The 21,914-nt window shown below is 39.5% G+C and overlaps 1 protein-coding gene across 1 annotated transcript; it reads left to right on the top strand.

The window, feature by feature from the left end:
* The first annotated feature begins 4,368 nt into the window (after positions 1–4,368).
* LOC146300813 (interferon-induced protein 44-like) lies at positions 4,369–13,087 on the top strand. Its single transcript, XM_084669720.1, has 8 exons — positions 4,369–4,543; positions 4,732–5,596; positions 6,903–6,936; positions 7,070–7,268; positions 7,437–7,583; positions 12,257–12,428; positions 12,512–12,612; positions 12,724–13,087. The coding sequence occupies exons 2-8, from the start codon at positions 5,557–5,559 to the stop codon at positions 12,907–12,909; spliced, it is 879 nt and encodes a 292-aa protein (XP_084525846.1). The 5' UTR covers positions 4,369–4,543; positions 4,732–5,556; the 3' UTR covers positions 12,910–13,087.
* Positions 13,088–21,914: the final 8,827 nt, after the last annotated feature.

Here is a 21,914-nt window from a genome sequence, read left to right on the forward strand (position 1 = left end):
GGAGTTTGGACTGCTTGAATGACATCCGTGTTAACTGTTTTGCAAAAGGGTGGCGAAAATGTGTCAATCCAATGAGAAACTGTTAACACATTTGCAAGAGGTGTCCTTTGCTCTGCTGAGACAGTGATTATGAAAACCGAGTGAATCCCAGTTTCTTTAAACAGGTCAAAGCAATCAAGAAAAACTGTAATACTCCATTGGTATGAATTTGGGAAAGGTATGGAAACAGGGAGTTTCTTATTTTCACCTGTAGAACAACTTTCACAGAGAAATGCTAGTGCTGAAACTAGCTGTTTTCTAGATTGCCTGCAAGCAATGATGAACTAATTGGAATATGTTTTTGATGTTGACATATGTTTACAGGAAGTGATGAGATGGTGTTGCCATGTCCTGATAAGCTAACTTAACAAATTTGGGTTTACAGGAGTCTTTCGAGGAAAATTGTTGTGTGACATTGATTCAATATTTGTCACAGATTCTTTAAGGGAAGTGCAGGCTTCTTAGAGAGGAAGAGTTGACATTTAGGAATGTATGACTGACTAATCCAAACAGAACATGACTATTGGGATTTTAATAGTTTTATGACTTTAGCTTCAGCAGTTTGACTTTATGGTAGGACTGTGAGAGTTTGATGTAATACTGCTAATTTGAAAATATGTATTTTACTGTATTTAACCCAGAGTGAGTATTTTGTTTTTGCCTGAGTATATTTTACAATAATTACAGAATGCAACTGACAGATGGAGAAAGGAATGGTGGAATGGAGATTTGGACTAAACCACAAGAAAATGCATTTTGGAAAAAGGAAGGATATGAGAATGAATTGGAAGTTGTATGGTCTGCATTACACATTTATCTTGAGATTTTGCTCAGTTAAAACATGGAAAGATCATGCCTCTACAGTTTGTGTGATATATTAATGTGAACATACAAGGGGATTTGTAATGATTGCATATTCATTATGTTAGACGCATATGTGGAACAAGTAATATGGGAAAAGGAAATAAACACGTTAAGCTTCAAGTTAAGGTTTGAGAAACTATTTGAGTATTGATAGATGGATTTTTTTTTTTTTTGAGTTACATTTTGGAGATGTGATATTGTAATGGTTGTTGATGGTTGTTAGATGGTAAGTTTAGACTTCTCTAGCAGATTTTGGCTCAGTGGTCAAGCTTTGGTGAATTTAGATTATTCTTCAATGAGATCTGTCTTTGAGGATAATGAGAATGGGTTACACTTGGTTAAGGAAGTTATTTTGGTGTTGATAGGAGTCAACATTGGGTGAATTACTTCAGTTGAATGAGAAAATGGGATCTTGAAGATGAAGTCAGACGACAAGAAGTCAGTTACCTATTAACTGACCTTTGTGAGAATGTGCTTGTTTATTACTGTGCAACCCTTTGTAGTCTTTGTGTGACATCCACAGACAGGTGAAGACTATTCCTCATCCGGTGACTGGACCGCTGCATAATTTGACACAGTGCCACTCAAATTCTTCCATATCAAAAGATTGAAATGTGTTCAAATGTTTTTGTTTCCCTGATATTCTTGATCAGACTGTGCCAACTGAGGGGGACTAATACATTGCACGCATACTGATAAATTGAGCAATCAGTCCAAACCCTTCAGCAGTTTGACTTTATGGTAGGACTCAACTGAAGTGATCAGATAGGACACCAAGATAGGACCACAGTACGGTCCGCAGATGGTCGCACGAGGGCGAGAGCCAAGAGTCGTCAAGTTCAGTGGGTCTGCCAACGCTGAACCTGGTCGCCAAACGGAAACCAGTCTCCATGACGGCCAAAAGCGAGTTTCCCGGTCCCGTCCTACATCTAAGCTGAACAATGGATTTTGGTGTTTCAAAACCCATTGACACTGTATGACTATGTTCATGGGCGGCGCTAGGGAGGGGCTAGCAGGTGCTTCAGCACCCCCAAGAAAGACCAAAGCACCCCGATAGCACCCCCCAAAATAATGTTTGTTTATTAATAGTTTTTAGGCCATCGGGAGAATCTGGGGAAATTACAATGGGCCGCTATGCCCGCTTATAAAATCGCCTGCTTTCTCTTTGTTTTTTCAGACACCAAATAAAAGTATATGTGTTAAGTTTGTTAAGTTACTTTGTGACCGATAAGTAAGCTAATAGGCTACACTAGGTTTTAATCTAAATAGGTGCATGATCAGAACGAGTATTAAAAAGTGCCGTTTTCAGTTGTCGCGCATGCTCTCTTTCTCAAACACAAGTACGTGTACCAAGGTTGTTGCCATGGCAACAATCCTAAACCATCATTGTTGTGGAGGGATTTAGCAAGATTAAGCTGATGCTAGAATAATCAAATGGAAGGGAAAAAGAAGCCAGGAGGAACTGAAAAAGCCAGGTAAAAAAAGAAAGATCTGTCACTTCATAAATCTAGGTTCCCGCAAGGGTGGAAAAAATATGTTCTCAAAAGCCCTGAATCTTTCAGGTAAACGTTTGGGTTGAAACGGAAAATATAAGAATATGAGTCCAACTTAATGTTCATATTAGGCTAGGCTTCATAAAGCAAGAAAAAAATATTTTGCACTGAAATTAATGCAAACATTTTTGCTTGGGCGCCATGCGCGCTCGCATTCATGTGAAATTCCGATTTCACCTCGCATCAAAAGGGTTAAGCCCCAAATGTTGTAGCCTATGGCTCGGCCCCTGGTGGGGATGGGCCGGTTAGAAACTCCCGGGCTGAAAATGGTTCCACTCCGGCCCCGATAGTATTTATTTTATATATATATTAAATTGCGCAGCTCCCCCTGTCAATGATCTAGCACCCCCTCAGCACCTGCATTAAAAATTATCTGGCGCCGCCCCTGCCTATGTTTAGCCTGTGTTCTGCTCCTCTCTCTCACCAACCGTCTCTGGAGGAGGGGATCCCTCACTGAATTGCTCCTCCCAAAGTATCTTCAATTTTTTCTCCTGTTGGGAGTTTTTCTGGGAGTTTTCCCTTGTCTTCCTTGAGGGTTAAGGTTGGTTGAGGGGCAGTTCTATGGGCGTATGTGAAGCCCTCTGTGACATGCTTGCGTGTAAAAAGGGCTATACAAATACATTAGATTTGATTCAGTGGCCAGGTCAGAGAAATTGCTGACTGGGGAGATGAGGGAGATGCTTGAGGGGAGCCCACTCCTCCCGTTGACCCTCACACAGTCACGGGATGGGGATCTGTTCAACACCTACCCCTCCAGGACTGTGGCAACATCTTGGGAACTAATTCCCCACTCAGGTGAAACTTGAGCTCCTCACAGGAGAGCTCCTGGGAGACTCAGCTCACATTGCTAAAACCCTGAAGATATGGAGGACTGAACTGGGAGACAGCCCGGAGAAGGATGCACTCCAGAGAGCCATGTTTAGGCAGAGTGTGATCAACAAGCTCCCAGCCCAGGGAGCTTCTTAATATCTTCTACATATTAGTGGCAATACTAATCAGTCAAAAGCTTTCCATCTGGTTTTCAGTAATATAGCATATAAAGGTAAAAAAGTGATTAAGAGATTCATTTTCTATGATATAATCCATAATCATCATTACCCATGTTCATAATTACAAGCGTGTGATGTTTTTCTACAACAATATATCACAATTTTCTTTTGTACCTCTTCATGTACAACTTAGTTTAAATTTGTCATTTTCTATATTCAGCTATATTCACTTATAATCCCAAAACAAGCTCTTCTCCTGTCTGGCCCCCCAATGGTGGAATCAGCTCCCCACCTCCATCAGAGACACTGACTCTCTCCCCACGTTCAAGAAAAGGCTCAAGACGCACTTATTCCGGGAGTACAACGATACTTTGGAATGATTGGCTGGACCTGACGTTAGTTTCCTCCAGGATCACAATGACTCTTATTGAGAGACATGTTGCTCTTGTTGGTTTGTTGTAACTGACTTAAAATCATTGTACTCGCAGCGAATTATATTATTGTTGCTTGCTTTTTCTACAGGTACACTCTTGCACTTCTGAGGTTCATGTTGTTTAATTGTAACTTGTCTTACTTTAGCTGTTTTTAGCTGTCTAGCTAATCTTGGTATTTTTATCTTTGCCAATAATCACTCCACTTGGTTGTGTGCGAGTTGTCTTGATTATTGGGCAGGGTGGCGGCCAGTGGGGTACGCAGAGGACAGGTCATGGGCCCAAGATTGAGAGTCTAAGCCTACGCAGGATGACTTGCATCATAAGAGCAGGCTCAAACCAGTGTGAGAGATGGGGTCTTGTGGGAGGCTGGTTTGGCAGTCCGAAGTTATTATGTATGTGCGTATCTCAAATAGTGAAGTTCAATCAGGAGAGACCTTGATGAGTGAAGTGATGTTTATTTACAGATTGATAAAAGTACTACAAGTGTTTGGAGCTTAGACGCCATGGGGAATTAAATGATCAAAGGGCATCTGCCCCGTATCCAAAGAGGAATCCCCCACGGAGTCCAGACACTGGTGGTGGTGGCGGCAGCCGACGAGGAGGGAGTAAATAGTGAAACATTACCGTGTGTGCCCGAGTGCAGGGTTCGGTCTTGCCTGACTGAGTAAGAGTTATATAACAAAGACTCACTAGACAGTCAACAAGGTTGTTGGTCTAGATAGTTAACAGCTGGTACCGATCAGAAAGCTAGAACTTGCAAGAAACTGTATTGTACTTGCACAAACTGTGTCAAATACTTAAATAAATATTACATAGCATATTGATTTGTGAAACCATGCATTTCTCTTACAGTAATAGAGACCAGATGGTGGAGAAACTAAAAACATTCTCGCTGAATGATCCTGAATTGGGCATGATCAGAATCCTGCTGCATGGACCTATTGGGTCAGGAAAGTCCAGCTACATCAACTCAGTCAAAAGTGTCTTTCTGGCCGTGTGGTCTTGAATGTGCTAGTTGCGGCTCTTTCCGACTTCAGCTTTACAAGTAAAGTAAGTGATCTTGAGCTAAGAGTAACCCCAAGGGCCGGAGTCATGTCTCAGAAGTGGCCGGCAAGGCTCCCTAGAACAGTGAGGAGAAAGGGGGGCCAGGGTGAGTCAGCGTTAGGGGAGACTACTACTTATCTACTCAGTCATACTCACCTGGAAAGTGAAAGTAACTGGTATCTGCTTATATATAATGTCCAGTCACACCCCTGCTTATTTGTTAGACATCCAAGAGGGTAAGTCTTTTCCGCTTCTGATGTTATTGGAATCTCCTCTATAAACTCTTTCTCCATAATACATGGACTTGTACATTTGGTAGAGTGCTAAAATTGCTACATTAGATGTTCCAACATTTAGAAAAGTTGATTTGTGTTTATTAAATAGACATTGATTTTATGTAATGCTGTGCAAAATACAAAATCTAAGTTGGTAGACAAAAGCAAACTCTGAGACTACAGTGTTGAATGCCTGTATATTAGAAAGTGCAGTGCAAGTGAAATGTTTTTATTATTCATGATGAATGATATGTTTCTTTGAACATGTTGCATTTGACAAGCGTCTGCTAAATACATTCCTTAAAAACAAGCCATATGTTGAAGTTGTTGTATTGACCTCCCCTGCAATGTAGTCAACATGGGACATGAACAGACAAAACCACCAGCACCATCACCACGTAAGTTAATTTTTAATTTCTCAAATTGTTGTACCCATGAATAGATAGACATGGCATCTGCTTTGCAAGATTATTTGTTTCCTTCAGTGCTATCTGCAGGTAAGAGACGATTACAATTGTTATTCACCATATAGGGAGAATACAGGTTAAGTGGCACACTTTCCGAAAAATAGCTTTGTACGTCACTTATTTGCCATGAACGCATTGCCATATAATCAAACATATTCCCTTCATGAAAAGCTTAAGCATGCTTAAGCATACATACATAATCTACACTCGACTAAAATACAGTTATAAACAAATATAACACCATGACAGGTACCTTAATCTCAGAAAGGTACACATGGCATCTCCTTTTTGAAATTATTGTTTTCCTTCAGTGCCATCTGCAGGTAAGAGACAAGTACAGTCATTAATTACCATATAGGGAGTTGGTTAAGTGGGACACTTTCAGAAAAATAGCTTTGTACGTCACTTTTACCATATAATCAAACATGATACCTTTATGAAGTCTCCCTTAAACTAGTCATAAGGAAAAACCCTGAAAGACCAAACACAGGAAGCATGACCTTCGAACCTCTGCTGACCAAACCCCACATTTGATCATGTGACATTGGTGAAATGAGACACCTAAACTGTCAAAGTGGGACAGCTTTACTGTCTATATAAGTATTCAGTTTAAGTATTTTAAAATATCTAGTATGTAGTATACTATTAAGTATAACATTACATTTCTTTAATTTTTCTAAAATCTGCACTCTACTACCTCTACTTATTCAACATTCTCTTGCTCCCTGCTCTTCTCTTTCTCCTTCATCTTCCTCCCTGTCTGTTTAACAGTTCTATCCTGAAATATATTTGTTACAGTTTTACATTAAACTGAAAATAAGTCAGTTTCAGTTCTATCCTTTTGTATAGCTTTAACAAAATGTTCTTCGTATTGCTGTCATTTTACTTTTCATAGATTTTTTGGATCCTGTTGTTGAAAAGACGCATGCCACTCAGTTCAAATTCAATTGGGTAGAAACTCAACAAAATTTGCATTAAATTTAAAAAGAATTCAACTACATTTAAGTTCCACGTCTTAAGATAACCTGCAGTATTGCAAACTTCCCCATCATCCCCATTAATTCCCATATTGCCAAAGGCACTGCAATACGCAAAAAAATCCCTGATAACTGTTTCTGTGTTCGCCTTATAAAAGTGTTTCTCATGTATGCTGATACCTTGGTAAACCCCAAAGCATCCACCTGACAACCGATATATTCTATTCAACTATTAATTCTACTGTTTTTTTACAACACAGTTATTCCAAAACCTTGGAGGGAAACCGCCTGGACGTGAGGACTGATTAAAAATATATATATATACACATGGTCAAGAAACTGTATTGTACTTGCACAAACTGTGTCAAATTCTGAAATAAATATTACACAGCATATTAATTTGTGGAACAATGCATTTCTCTTACAGTAATAGAGACCAGATGGTGGAGAAACTAAAAAAATTCTCACTGAATGATTCTGAAATGGGCATGATCAGAATCCTGCTGCATGGACCTATTGGGGCAGGAAAGTCCAGCTTCATCAACTCAGTCAAAAGTGTCTTTTCTGGCCGTGTGGTCACGAATGTGCTAGTTGCGGCACTTTCCGACTTTAGCTTTACAAGTAAAGTAAGTGATCTTGAATGACAAATATAATGATATATTATAATATAATACTGTATGATGAACTCAGTTCAGTTCAGAACTCATTCAGTTCAGAACTCATTACAGTTTATTAAATTATGCATCTAAATCATGAATAATAATAATCTGAAAGGAGTTTATTTGCTGTTGTAGTATGAAACACATTATATTAAAGAGGGAAAAGGATGTTTACCTTTCGTGTTTAACGACATCATGGGTCTGGAGCCAGAGGAATCCAGAGGGGTGCACATTGACGACATCATCAGTGCACTCAAAGGTCATGTCCCAGAAGGCTATGAGGTACACCAAACTTAAACACAACAACATGCACTAATATTAACATTATAATTCATGGGCTACCTGGGACCATGGTACTCACTGTTGACTGATCGGGGGATAGCGAGTGTGCCACGTGTTCCACATAGTGCAGTGTACATTGCCAGCTAGCAAGATCCAAAGCTACATAACTTATGATGCTTTTCCACTGCGTGGTTCCGGCTCAACTCAACCTTTTTGTTTTTCCATTGTGCCAACATGGCACCTAGTATCTGGTACTTTTCTTGGAACCACTCCGTTGGGGTTTCAAGCGATCTGAAGCAATACCAAAAGGTGCCATGAGAACAGTAAAGACAACTGATCTGTCAGAAAGAATTGCAGCATGGGACATAGGCCTACTGCACAAACCTGCCATTCTTAAAAAGCCAAATTAGCTACTATTATAGCGGCATGAAATAGCAACCACTGTCTATAGCGGCCGCCATTGTTCTCTTAAGTCACTGGACTCCATTGTCAATGGAGGAGGTGTAGACGTACCAGTGGTGGCCGACAGAAGGATCCAGTGAGAGTGGTGTGTTCCATTGAAGACGATGTCACGGCAGTTTTATGCAGTTTTGCTATACAAGTGTGAAGGCGGTGCACGCAAGTGTTACCCCATGGCGGCAAATACCTACTAGTGCACTTCCCATTTGCAGCTTGTGAGATCCATTGCTTCACGTGTAAAAGCTTACAGCTTTTACATTTACATTTATTCATTTAGCAGACGCTTTTATCCAAAGCGACTTCCAAGAGAGAGCTTTACAAAGTGCATATGTCACTGATAATAACAACAAGATAGCCCCAAAGCATTGCGGGTAGCCAAAAACAAGAAGCACACATTGTGAACAACCAAAAAATAAGTGCTAAAGGGAAGAAACCATAAGAGGATGTAGTTAAACAAGTTGCAATTAAACAACATGAATCTCTAAGTGCAAGTGTACCTGTAGGAAAGCAAGCAACAGTAAAATAAAATAAAAATAGGATTAAGTAAAATAGAATACAACAATTTAAATCCGCTACCACTAACCAACAAGAGCAACAGTCTAAGCAAGAGTCATTGTGATCCTTGAGGAAACTAGCATTGGGTTCAGCAAACCATTCCTAAGTACCGTTGTACTCCCGGAACAAGTGCGTCTTGAGCCTTCTCTTGAAGGTGGAGAGACAGTCTGTGTCTTTTCAAGGTATCACATGGTTGACATGGTCAAAAAGTAAACTTCCCTAATCAAGCACATCTGGTTGACCCCACCAGTATGTGGATATGGCTTCAACTTGCTATACTGCCACACACACTACACAAAAGGAAATGGCTCTTACGAGGTGTGTGCATAATTTACCCTATTTCCAATTAGCAAAAAAAAATGTTTGATACTTTCCTGTTAATACCTAACCCCATTTCTTCTATTTTGTTGATACAGTTTAACCCCAAAGTCTATTTCACAAATTCAAAGCCAGAATATGTCAAGGATTCCAAACTAAATGATAAAGTTCACTGTGCAAAGGTCACTGATCATAACACCGAGATATCCCCAAACATTGCGGTAGCCAAACATGAAGCATACATTGTGAAAAAACTCAAATAAGTGCCAAAGGGAAGAACCATAAGAGCCACATAGTGCAGTGTCCAGGGCCGGATTAACGTATGGGCAACCGGGGCAGTTGCCCAGGGGCCCCCAGCCACCAGGGGGCCCCCGACGACATGTCGGGTAACGTGCACTAAAATAAATTACAATGAGCAAGTCAACTGTCCAGTATTTACATACTCACTGTTTAAGCGCAACAAATTGACCAATTAAATTATGTGAATATTTTCTACCAGAAGACATAGTTACCCTTTGTAACTATGTAATCGTAATTGTACGATTGGTACAATGGTAAGGGAGGGTGGTTTTAATGTAAAGGCTGAAAAAATTAAGAATAAAAAACGTAGCCTAGCTACGGCAGGCAGGCAGCGCAGAAAAGAATAGATCGACGCACTCCTGGCGGACCCTGGCGCTAACGGGTAAATTAAGCGAAAGCAAAAAAAGGAGATAGAAGCGAGAGGAGCAGCTCTTTTACAAAGTAGGATACCTTCTATCGACAGCTTTTTTTTTTTTAAAGGAGGTTGGTCGTCAGAGGAGGCACCTGTTGCTAGTGCTATCTCTTAATGTGAGCAATGAGGCTGACTTTTCTTGACTCTACTGGGGTGGACAATAGAACGCGTTATTTTTGCCCAAGGGTAATCACTGTCAAATTATCCTGGAACGCAAGTAGCAAACGCAGTGAATCGAACGTTCAGAAAACATAGGGTTATTATCCTGAATGTAGCTGAGAACGCCGTCTGAAAATATGGCACCAGAATTTTCAGGTCCACGTCCTTTTCTTAGTTCAATAACTAGCGACTACTAGCAATAAATGAAAAACAAGTATTCCAGTTGGCACGTAGACACTTACACCTTAATGCTATCAAATGTTGGTTGCAATAAAAATTTAGAAAGTGTATGAAAATACTGTTAATATTTTTTGCTGCTTTGGCTACCTTTCATAGAAGGTAGGCACCATTGGGAGACATATCTTAAACTGAAGTGTAGGTTGTTTTCTTCAAAATAAGGTATGTTTAGTCAATGTTAAAACGTATACATTTTGAGAAATCAAGTTGAAGTCATGTAGATGAAAATCCCATAGGAATACATTGGAATCTGAACGTTCTATAGAGAAAAAAATTGTTTTTTCCCTTGTAACTTTTCAGCACGTCGGCACCACATGGACACTTCCTGAAAAGCTACATTAGGTCAGAGCCATATAAAAAGAGTAAATATAAGTAAATAAAGCAAGTAAATATATCTTCCACTTGCCCTACAAAAAAATCCACTTGAGGCATTTTTATTTATTATTAGGCCTACATGCTATTATGCTCGCTGCTGGTATGTATAATTTAATTACATTTATAGATTGTGTGCTGTTCATTTTTCATTGGCTGCTGTAGCCTACTGAACAATCAATATTGTTTTGCAACGGACATAGTTTTACATATATAACTAGCTGTGGTTGCTTTAATAGGAGGACTGGTGGGAGGGGCCCATGATGCCTTCGTGCCCAGGGGCCCCGAATTTGTTAATCCGGCCCTGGCAGTGTCCATTGCCAGTTAGCAAGATCCACTACGTGGTTCAGGATCAACTCGACTTTTTGGGTTTTCCATTGTGCCACCCTGGAACCTAGTATCTGGTACTTTTCTTGGAACCACTCCGTCGGGGTTGCAAGCGATCTGAAGGGATAACCAAACGTGCCATGAGAACACTGAAGAATACTGATTTGTCAGAAAGAATTGCAGCATGGGACACAGGCCTATAATAATAATAATCGTTTATTTCGTATGTGATCATACATTTAAAAATGAAAAAACATAGAAAAAATAAACAAAAGAACAAGAACTACATCAGCAAAAGCTTTAGCAATTTTTACTGACAATTAGTCACAACAAGCACTTTGTAACATACATTCAATCATTGTGGGATCAAAACCCTCAAGTTAAAAAACAATTTTTTATACACAATGTTATTGACTAGGTCTACTGTGACCTGTCTGGTTTGAGATAGCACCTGACATTTTTTTATACGATTAATATTTACATACAATTCATCACAATAACGCACAGAACATTTATACCTGAGAAAGGATATATTTTTCCCGACGGGAGAAGCAGCACACCTCATTGCCAAATGGCTAACATAAGACACAAAATTATTAGGACTATTTAACATTGACGATATAAAACGTAGTGTTTTTATACATAACTGAGCATTCACATGTAATTTGTTTATCAGAGGGCCAAGAAGCCAAGTGTGAGTCCGATAATCTAAATGTAACATTCTGCGAACAGCTTTATTCCACTGAACACATATTGAGTCAAAACCTTTGGAATTAAGTTCCCAGAGCTGTGACCCGTAAAAAGAACAACAGTAACTGTTAAACAACTTACATACTGTATCTGGAGATAAATTACCAAAATTACCAATTAGTTTGTTGAAAGCACCATTAAAAACATGACATTTCAATACACAATCTTCTGAATCGCTCAAACTAGAGTGAACAGTATTACCAAGATGTTGAACTTTATCATACCACTTTATAAGGACACCAGACGCACCAAAGACGCGTGACCGACTGTCACCCCATAGTACAGACACTCGCTGACGTGTATTAAACGTAATAAACGAGAGATAAGTGAAGGGACACCCCTCCGAATTAATAATTTAAATAATTTACCATAATGAACCTTGTCAAATGCTTTACTGGCATCTAACAGACAGCTATACACATCCTACTGCACAAACCTGCCATTCTTAAATAGCCAGATTAGCAACTATTATAGCAACATAGGCAAATGCTTACAGCTTTTCACGGTATCACCAGTTGACAAACTAGTCAAGCACATCTGGTTGACCCCACCAATATGCCTACAACTTGGTATACTGCCACCCACAGTAGGCCTTCACAAAAGGAAATGGCTCTTACGAGGCGTGTGTTTTAATTGACTTTTTCAGTCGGTAAAAACATTTTTTTTTTTTTGATATTTTCCTGTTACTACCTAACCCCATTTGCAATTTCACAAATTGTAATTTCCCCACTGCGGGACAAATAAAGGATTATCTTATCTTATTTCCTCTATTTTGTTGTTACAGTTTAACCCCAATGCATTTTTGACAAATTCAAAGCCAGGATACGTCAAGGATCCTAAACTAAGTGACAAAGTTCACTGTCTGGTGAGTGTTGTGTCTGCAGACAAAATGTCTATGATATCAAAGGAGGCTACAGACAAGATGAGAACTGTCAGGGAAAAGGCCAGCCATTTGGGTAAGTGAACATCAGAAACTCTTTATGATTCTCTGGATACAGAACACGGCTGTTTGTAACATTAAACATTAATCTAATTATAGGAATTCCTCAAATTGTTGTCATGACCATGGTAGACACTACTTGTCCAGAAGTGGCACGTGATCTGAAAAATATCTACCGAAGCAAGGAGATCAGATCTAAGGTACACCAAATTTAAATGACTGAAGTTATCCTCCTCTGAACTTGTAACCTAAATATAAATATATTATTACTTTGGTCATTGCCAAGCCCTTTGCTGTTCATTTCCTTCCAGATGCAGACCTGCAGCAATGTGCTGGGTGTCCCAATGACCTGTATCCTGCCAGTGAAGAACTACCATGAAGAGACACAGCCGAACAATGACATGGATGTCCTGGTGTTGGAGGCTATGACTACGATTGTAGAGGTTGCCAATGACTACATATGGCACCTTCAGCAGAAGAAAAAACACCTCTCATGAGGCATTACTGCACTCATACATCCACTGAAAGTAGAATGAGCCTCTGGAGGTTTCAGTACGTTAGGAGTTATAACAGAGTTTTAACTCTTTTTAATCCCTTTTTGCACTTAAATTTGACCAGCCACTGAAGTGAAATTGACTTGTGTCTGACCATAGTCATTTAATGTAAAAAATATTATTAAAGGTTTAATGTGTATAAATGTGTTTATTTAATGGGTTTTTGTAAATTAGAAGTTAAAACTGAGTTTCTGGTAACTTCTTTCACGTGTTCACTGAATCTCTACTCTTTTGTACCTTGTAATGATGAAGAAGATAGATTATCGAATGAGAATAGCATACACATAATATACATACACACACACACAATGCACAGTTTTGTTGTGGAAAAAACATCACACTGCTGTAATTATGAAGATGGATAAAAGGTTATAGATGATATGATTGAGAATGAACCTCTTGATCACTTTTTTACTTTGATATGCTATATTATTGAAAACCAGATGCAATGCTGTTGACTGATTAGTATTACAGTATTATAAAACATAAAAGATAGAGGCTAAAATGTGGAAGACCAGATAGATAGTTTGAGAGCAAAGGAGAGAAGTGTGTGTGTAGGCCTCTCCCATGAAATACTACAAGGCCCAGATATTGAGAACTACAAGCGCCAGACTATGGAAGCAAATCATGACCAAAATTCAAATGAAAATGCATTTCCAGAAATGCATTTTAATTTTAAGAATGTGGCTGCATTATTTGACTCAAATGAAATTAGTAATCAATCATCCTATTTGCATTTTTATTTTCTTCTTTAAGACTGCTCATTCTTTCACTTAATTAAAATGAAAACGAAAAAGACATTTGAAATGTAATTTTCAAAATATGCCCCAGCAATGAGATACCAAAATTCAATTTGAAATGTAAAATTTGAAAATGAAAATGCATTTCCAGAAATGCATTTTTATTTTAAGAACGTGGCTGCAAAATCGTGACCACAATTCAAATGCGTTTCCAGAAATGCATTTTCATTTTAAGAGTGTGGCTGCATTATTTGACTCAAATACAATTTGTAATCAATCATCCTATTTGCATTTTCTTCCTCAAGACCGCACATGTTATGCCATAATCAAAAAGAAAACAGAGCAGACATTGCATTTTCATTTTCATGTTCTGCCCGCAAAGAACTGCCCATAATTCGAAAACAAAAATGCATTCTGAGCGGCGCAACAGAGTGACGTCAGTAGCCGCTCTTCTTCACATGGAGTTAATATAACTTGAGTAAGCTACTTTTGTCTTCCAAGATGGCGTCCCCATTCATTTCTATGAAAAGTGCTCCGTGGCTCAGTGAGGCAAGCGAGAGCGCGCGACTGGACGCGGCCATCTTTCCACTTCCATGTCTTCCGGTCTAGCTTTAAACAGTGGCTCTTTTTTTCCCTAGCTCCGAGACCTCGTGCACGCTTGCAACTAGCTGTACACGTCATACTTTGCCACAACCAGTCGCGAGCATAGATGTATATGGTTACGAGCGTGTGAGCTAAGGCATTGCAGTTGCAGAATCTATGGGCAGGAAGGGGGTACAAGTCCGATAAGAATTAGACACATGATGCAAACTTAACGGAAATGTATTCTGTCACTGTAGGCTATAGTATTCCTTTCACTTGTTTTTTTGAAATAGGCTATAGGGCTAAATATAGGGCTATTCTAGATGGAACTCATCACATATGTTGCTTTTTTTTTCTTCGTGATATGAGTATGATTTCCAACGCATTGTATCGGATGAAATAAACTTAACATGAACAGCTCCGTCGTTGTTCTCGCCAGGCAAAGAAAGCTTAATTGTTATTTTGGTAACGTAAATCTTCTATAATGCAGACTTACCATAGCTTACTGTCAAATTAATATTCAAACGAAATGCCACGAAATTCACACTGCCTTCAATTTCACATCAGTGTCGAAATGTGACCTGTGTTTTATATGTTCAACCTAGAAAACCAAACGTCTATTAATGGATATAACGTGATCTAACAAGACGTGTTAAAAATGTAATAAATAAAAGCTCGAGAAGAGTGTCTAAAATATATTTTATTGAACATTTGCCTTTGAAAGGGGCATATTCGCAGAACCATATAGGCTAAGACGTTTACATCAGATTTAAGTGGGGGTGAAACATAGTCACTGAGGACCTTCATTGTCCCACAAAAGCAGTCTGGCTTGATGACACGATCAAAAAAAAGAATAAGGGGTGTGTTTAACAAAAGCTTCTGAAGGCAAGACTATAATTATTTAAATATATTTCATTTCCTATTGTGGTTACCGGTTAAAGTATTAATCTTCGTCTTTGCTCCAGATAGACGTCAACAATCTATGCTCGCGCATAACATATTTGCCATCATGTCATGAACGTTTTTACGAAAAATCTAATCTGTTTTAAAATAACGGGAATAAACTATATTAACAACATTTCATGTATGCGTGACAACCATTTGCTAAACTTGCTACAACAGGGCAGGCAACTCAAGCCATTTCTCCCTGTGCTCATTCAATATAAGTCTATGGCTCATTCAGCTCAATGTAAATCGGCTATAGGCCAATGTGAACTTTTGTGCTCGTGCCCTGTTAGTATTCGCGTAATAACACATAGTAATTCACATTTGCAGTCAACTTTTATTGACGTAGGCAAATAAATGGGGTGCTAGTTTACCCATTTCGAATGGGTTTGAAACTTAGAATTTTTTTTCCTGATTTTTGCTATGAAAAAGCTAGTAGCACCTGACATCACAATGCCGTTCCGAAGCAAGGACACGTCCGTCGCTATGCGAGACGTCATTCCAATTTTTCCCCGGTCATTAAAAAATCTCAAGAAAGATTTAATCAAAGGCTATTAAGGTCTCTCTCGTTTGACTTATGCAGCTTTGGCCCTGCATCTGGATAATAAGCTACTAAAGGAGATAGACAAAATGATATTAAATTTCATCTGGAAAAATAAGACACATTATATAAGAAAGACTGTTCTTATGGATTCCTATGAAAATGGTGGACTAAATGTATTGGATTTTGGTACTTTAAATAATACTTTTAAAATAAATTGGCTGAAACAGTTTTTTGGAAACCCCTCTTCAGTTTGGAATTTGATACCTCTCCATGTGTTGTCTAATATTGGTGGGTTAGACCTTTTTCTTGCTTGTGACTATGACATTGACAAAATTCCCGTGAAATTATCTGCGTATCACCGACAAGTTTTTTTGGCTTGGTCTCTCATATACAAACACAATTTTTCTCCTCACAACTATTTGATCTGGAATAACAAGAATATTTTATATAAACACAAATCTCTCTTTTTGGAAAATTGGGTCTGTAATAATATCTTGCGGGTAGATCAATTATTTGAGAAGGGTCGTCCTTTCACTTATGAGGAGTTTCTTGCTAAATACAGGATTCCAGTCACACCTGGGCATTATGCAAAAGTCTTTGGCGCAATACCCTCTGGTATTTGTATGCTTTTTAAATCTCAGCCAAGGGTTACACTCCAAAATTGTCCCCTTGTGCACAATCCTGTTACAGTCTCCCCTTTAGGCAAAACCTGCTTTTCCAATACTAGTAGAAATAATAATAGATTTATTCGATCTTTGTTTCAGAGAGATATAACTACGGTGTCTTGTGTTATTCCTTACTGGAATCGTTTTGTCAATGATATTGTTTGGAAGAATGTATGGCTTTTTAGCTATCGAAGGAGTGAAAACGTTAAATCGTAGAGTATAATAAACTGGTTTAAATAAGCCTGAATACAAAACTTCCTACCTAGTAACCAGTATAGCAACCATGACAGTTTCCTGCTAGCACGCGTAGCTATCTCAGGAACTTAAGGTTGGCATAGCGACGGACACGTCCTTGCTTCGGAATGGCATTGTGACGTCAGGTAGGACACTATTTGGCCTGACAGCTGCACTATCAGTAACATTGCACTACTATACCTCCCCACCAGGCTCCTGTATGGTCATTGACTTAGTCACTGATCTGCAAATTTGCACTATTGTACTGTACTCCACTTAGGTTAAAATAGGTTATAGGGTTGAAACAGGTTTTATGTGCATTTAGGGTTAGTATAGTGTACTATTTATTGTTATCTGTAATTTAGGAAGTTTTAGTATTAGGGTTAGTATAGTCGATTATTTATTGCTATCTGTATATTTAGGAAGTTTCACTTATTTAAGCTCAGCATAGATGTAAATTATGTTCAGTGTACTTATACGTTATGTTATGCCAGGTGCTTGCGTTGTCTTGTCTTAAGAATTTCAGTGCCCAGTCTAACCTTGTGTTGTTCTGTGTACCTGACAAAAAAAGACTTGAACTTGAACAATCTTGGACATAAGGGAGGTGTAATGGCCCTCCTCCAAGCTGAGGCAAGGGCTTTCATTGTCCCATTCCATTGCTTGCCACATAGGTAGGTTATGTAGACAATTAGGTTATAGTCAGGGGTAGCAAAATATGTATGTATTTGTACAAGAAGGTATGTATGTAATGTATTCACTTTAATTGTAGACTGGAGCTGGCAATGCTGTCTGGGCAAAGAAAAGTTCCCATGGTGGACCATAACATATCTCCTTAACATGGTGTGGAAGACATACCACTACAGTCCCAAGTCAGAGAGCTCAGGGCACTTGGACAAGAGCTGGATGTGCATGTGAACGTCCCAGGGGGTGTCAGTGGCACACGCTGGCTCCCACATGTAACCCGGGCCCTACATACCTTACTGAAACCTGTACCCCTGTTTAATGCATGGAAAAAAATGTTTCTCCAGATGAATCAGGCGCATTGTAAAATCCAAGGAAAACATTCACTGCCTCGAGTTTTGAATCCAAATATTGGAGACTACATGAAAACTGCTCGAGTGTACTTACATCGGTAGTTCTGTCTGCACTTAGACCATAGAAATAATGCTCTCTCGCTTCGGAAACAATTTCTCTTAGAACAGCATGAGCGAAGATTTCCAGTATCTCATTCTGAATGCTGTCAGACATCCAGTTTTCTCTTCGCTGTAGCCACTCGCGGGCTTTTGGCATTGCAATTGTTATGACCAGTGACCTATGCACTTTTGTAAAGCTCTCTCTTGGAAGTCACTTTGGATAAAAACGTCTGCTAAATGCATGAATGTAAATATAAATGGATGGTAAATGGACTGCATTTATATAGCACGTTGTTATACCTTGGCGGCACCCAAAGCGCTTTACAATTTTCATGTAGCCGACTGTTTGGGTTCATTCGAGATGTGGTGGTGTGGACAATAAACAAGGACACAAGACCATCAATGCCTGGACCAAGATGGCGCGGCACGTCTTCCTTTATTCTTCTCTTACTCTTCCAACGTCAGAACCACAACCCCGCCCTTGTCACAATTAGAATGCCACAAGAAAATACCTTACATACCTCCCCTCCTCTGAAAAGAAACGTCCGTTTCCAAAGGACAGACAGACAAACCCGGCACAAAACCCAGGAACATATGCAGCAGCATGCTGAGAATTTTTGTTTTTAACAGAACCAGACACCCAAGGCCACCCCAACGCACACAAAGGACAACCCACTCTCCCCCAAATACACCAGAGATCATCGACAAAACAAACAAAGGGCAGGCGGCCCACAAACAGAAAACACAGCCACTCCCCCAAATATACTAGATAGACTAATACATGTATCAGAGATTGAGTGGCCCACAAACAGAAAACACACATACTCCCCCAAATATACTAGATAGACTAATACATGTATCAGAGAGTACATGAGAATAAATGAAATTGACTCATTAAACACAAGTTCTGGAGATCGCCGGTGAGGCAGACGTCTTGTAGGTGAAGCAGATGCCTCAGTTGAGGAGGCAGGAACGGGAGAGGTGCTCAGTCACCGACAGCAGGTACACCAAACCCAGGGCCGACGCGTGGAGGCTCGAGGCGTTCCCATGCTTTGTCGCACCACCGCAGGGCTTCCTCCAGCTTCCCATCGATCTTCGGGAAGAACCTGTACTGCAGCTGGAGGTGGCACTGCATCTGAGCCTGGTAGGTCTGGTGGAAGTGTTGGAAATCAGCCCGCATGGCGAAGGAGGTGGTGGAGCCGCGCTCGCTGACGTCCTCCCAGAATACATTTTTGAAAATATCCTTTTAAATAGTGTCCTCTAGTGGGTTTTAGGAAGAGAAATTAACAAATGTAGATTTTTTTTTTTTTTTTTATAAAATAAATTTTGGCGGTGCTAATGAAACTTTTGGGGGGGCTCCACCAATGTAGCTGACTGTTTGGGTTAATTTGAGATGTGGTCGTGTGGACAATAAACAAGGACACAGGACCATCAATGCCTGGACCAAGACAGCATGCACGTCTTCCATTATTCTCCTCTCACTCTTCCAACGTCAGAACCACAACCCCCCCCCCCCCCCCCTTGTCACAATAAAAGCCCACAAGAAAATACCTTACACTTACACTAACACATACCGATGGCGGCAAGCTGCCATGCAAGGCACCGCTCTGCCCATCGGGAGCAACTTGGGGTTCAGAGTCTTGCTCAAGGATACTTTGGCACATAGCCTGGGAGGAGTTGGGGATCGAATCGCCAACCTTGCAATTGACCCCCTCTACCCCCGAGCCACAGCCGCCCCGGCATATAAGCAAGCTGTAATGCATTTAGTGTGCGTTCCTGACATGAAAACCACACTCACACAAAGCAAACACCCTCACATACACCTTCAACTATTCACCAATACAATAAATCAAGCAAAAAGACACGTTTCCATGATTCATGTTCTGACCAACAACCCAGGAGCAAATACAATCTACCCACTGTCATATAATGTGCACATGTATATGTGACCTTATGAGTGACGTCACGGCAAGGGAGATCACCCTAATATAAGTGAGTCTTGGGCTAATGCTAAGTACATGCCTGTGTTACCTCCATGTTGTTCAATAGAGAACTTTACACTTAACTAACTATTGAGGGGACATCAGTTCTTTACTCCCACCAGCCCAAACATATTCTCTCTTATTTAGTTATTTCATCCAGCATGGTTGGTATTTGTAGGCACTGGAAAGCTTATTTGCAATTTAACATTTAACTATCTAAGCTTGTTGGATACATTTCTTCCAAATGTATAGTTATTGTAAAGATGCTCTGGCCCATATTTGAATGTATGTGCTGACAAAACACTTCATAACATGTCCAACAGTCAATTATCTACTCAGTCATACTCACCTGGAAGGTGAAAGTAACTGGTATCTGTAACTGGTATCTATATCTATATTTATATAATGTACACAGTGTTGTGCAAGTTTATACCCCTCATGAACTAGTTAATAGTCCAGTTCATACAAGTAAACATGCATATTTCACGTGCATAGTTGAACATTTAAATTCGGAACTAGTTCATAGTTCATGAACTACTACTTAGATAAGGGGTAATTTTGAGGAAAATTATGTCAGGTGGAACTAATAAATAAAAGTAACATTGTATTGGTGCCCCAGCCAAAGAACCAAATCACATCAAGGTACATCAAAGGGTGTTGATGAATGAATACAATTAGGGATGCACCGACTCCAGGATTCGGATTCGGCTGAATATTCGACTTTGACGGGGTTCTTCTTTTTTTCCACCGAACCCTACGCTTGCACTACACGCGCTACGCTGGTTTACATAATGACGCCTCTGTTGATTACGGGCGGTGTTTATGTAGGTGGACCGTTCAATGCAGTAGGCTGAGAGAAAGTGAAAATGGAACTTGTGAGCAGAAAAAATGTTGTTTGCCAGTATTTTTAGTCAAAACAAGGCGATTCAAGTCGAGCTACATGTTCAATTTGCAATACCGATTTGTCTCGTGGTGGCAAGGACCCTAACATTTGCTTATGAAACATCCAAAAGAAATTCAAGAAATCTAAAAAGCTAATATGTTGGATATTGATTGGATCTTGAGATAGGGTAAACATAGGCATATGGTAATTGTCAAAATGGTTTTTTCCACTTGTCTTCCTGTTGCCTATTCTTTTCTTTTTTTACAGTTAAAGAAAGAAAAATACACTGTGGACGTTGTTTACTTCATTAATGTGTTTACTGTGTTAATCGACTGAGGGTGGGAGTTGGATTCGGTATTCAGTTTCGGATTCGGCCCAATCTTAACCAGTGGATTCGGTATTCTAGCCTGGTCCTAACCAGACTCTCGTACATTTCATTTGTACAGAGAGTCTGGCCTCGCTCCATTGACAAGCGTTGACTTCCTTTTTGGCGGGTACTCTGTTGAAGTTTAAAACTATTGGATCTGCCCAGAGCCACTCTGATCTGCCATAACCAATCGCTAATTTAACAAATGTGGGATTACAGGAGTCTTTCGAGGAAAATTGTTGTGTGACTTTGATTCAATATTTGTCACAGATTCTTTAAGGGAAGTGCAGGCTCCTTAGAGAGGAAAAGTTGACATTTAGGAATTTATGACTGACTGATCCAAACAGAAAATGACTATTGGGGTTTTAATAGTTTTATTACTTTAGCTTCAGCAGTTTGACTTTATGGTAGGACTGTGAGAGTTTGATGTAATACTGCTAAATTGAAAATGTTTCACTGTATTTAACCCAGAGTGAGTATTTTGTTTTTGCTTAAGTATATTTTACAAGAATTACAGAATGCAGACAGACAGATGGAGAAAGGAATGGTGGAATGGAGATTTGGACTAAACCACAAGAAAATGCGTTTTGGAAAAAGGAAGGATATGACAATGAATTGGAAGTTGTATGTTCTGCATTACACATTTATCTTGAGATTTTGCTCAGTTAACATATGGAAAGATCATGCCTCTACAGTTTTTGTGATATATTAATTTTAACATACAAGGGGATTTGTAATGATTGCATATTCATTATGTTAGACTCATATGTGGAACAAGTAATATGGGAAAAGGAAATAAACATGTTAAGCTTTAAGTTAAGGTTTGAGAAACTATTTGAGTATTGATAGATGTATTATTATTTTTTTTTTACA

The sequence above is a fragment of the Hypomesus nipponensis genome, chromosome 2, assembly GCF_054491055.1.
Source record: "Hypomesus nipponensis isolate SF chromosome 2, ASM5449105v1, whole genome shotgun sequence".
In the NCBI taxonomy this organism is placed as follows: domain Eukaryota; kingdom Metazoa; phylum Chordata; class Actinopteri; order Osmeriformes; family Osmeridae; genus Hypomesus; species Hypomesus nipponensis.

What these genes read in the sequence shown, in the direction of transcription:
- LOC146300813 (XM_084669720.1), top strand. Translation starts at nt 5,557, where the DNA reads ATGGGACATGAACAGACAAAACCACCAGCACCATCACCAC. An exon ending in ACCACCAGCACCATCACCAC is followed by an intron (nt 5,597 to 6,902) that starts GTAAGTTAATTT and finishes TTTACAACACAG; the next exon opens with TTATTCCAAAACCTTGGAGG. An exon ending in ACTTTAGCTTTACAAGTAAA is followed by an intron (nt 7,269 to 7,436) that starts GTAAGTGATCTT and finishes TTGCTGTTGTAG; the next exon opens with TATGAAACACATTATATTAA.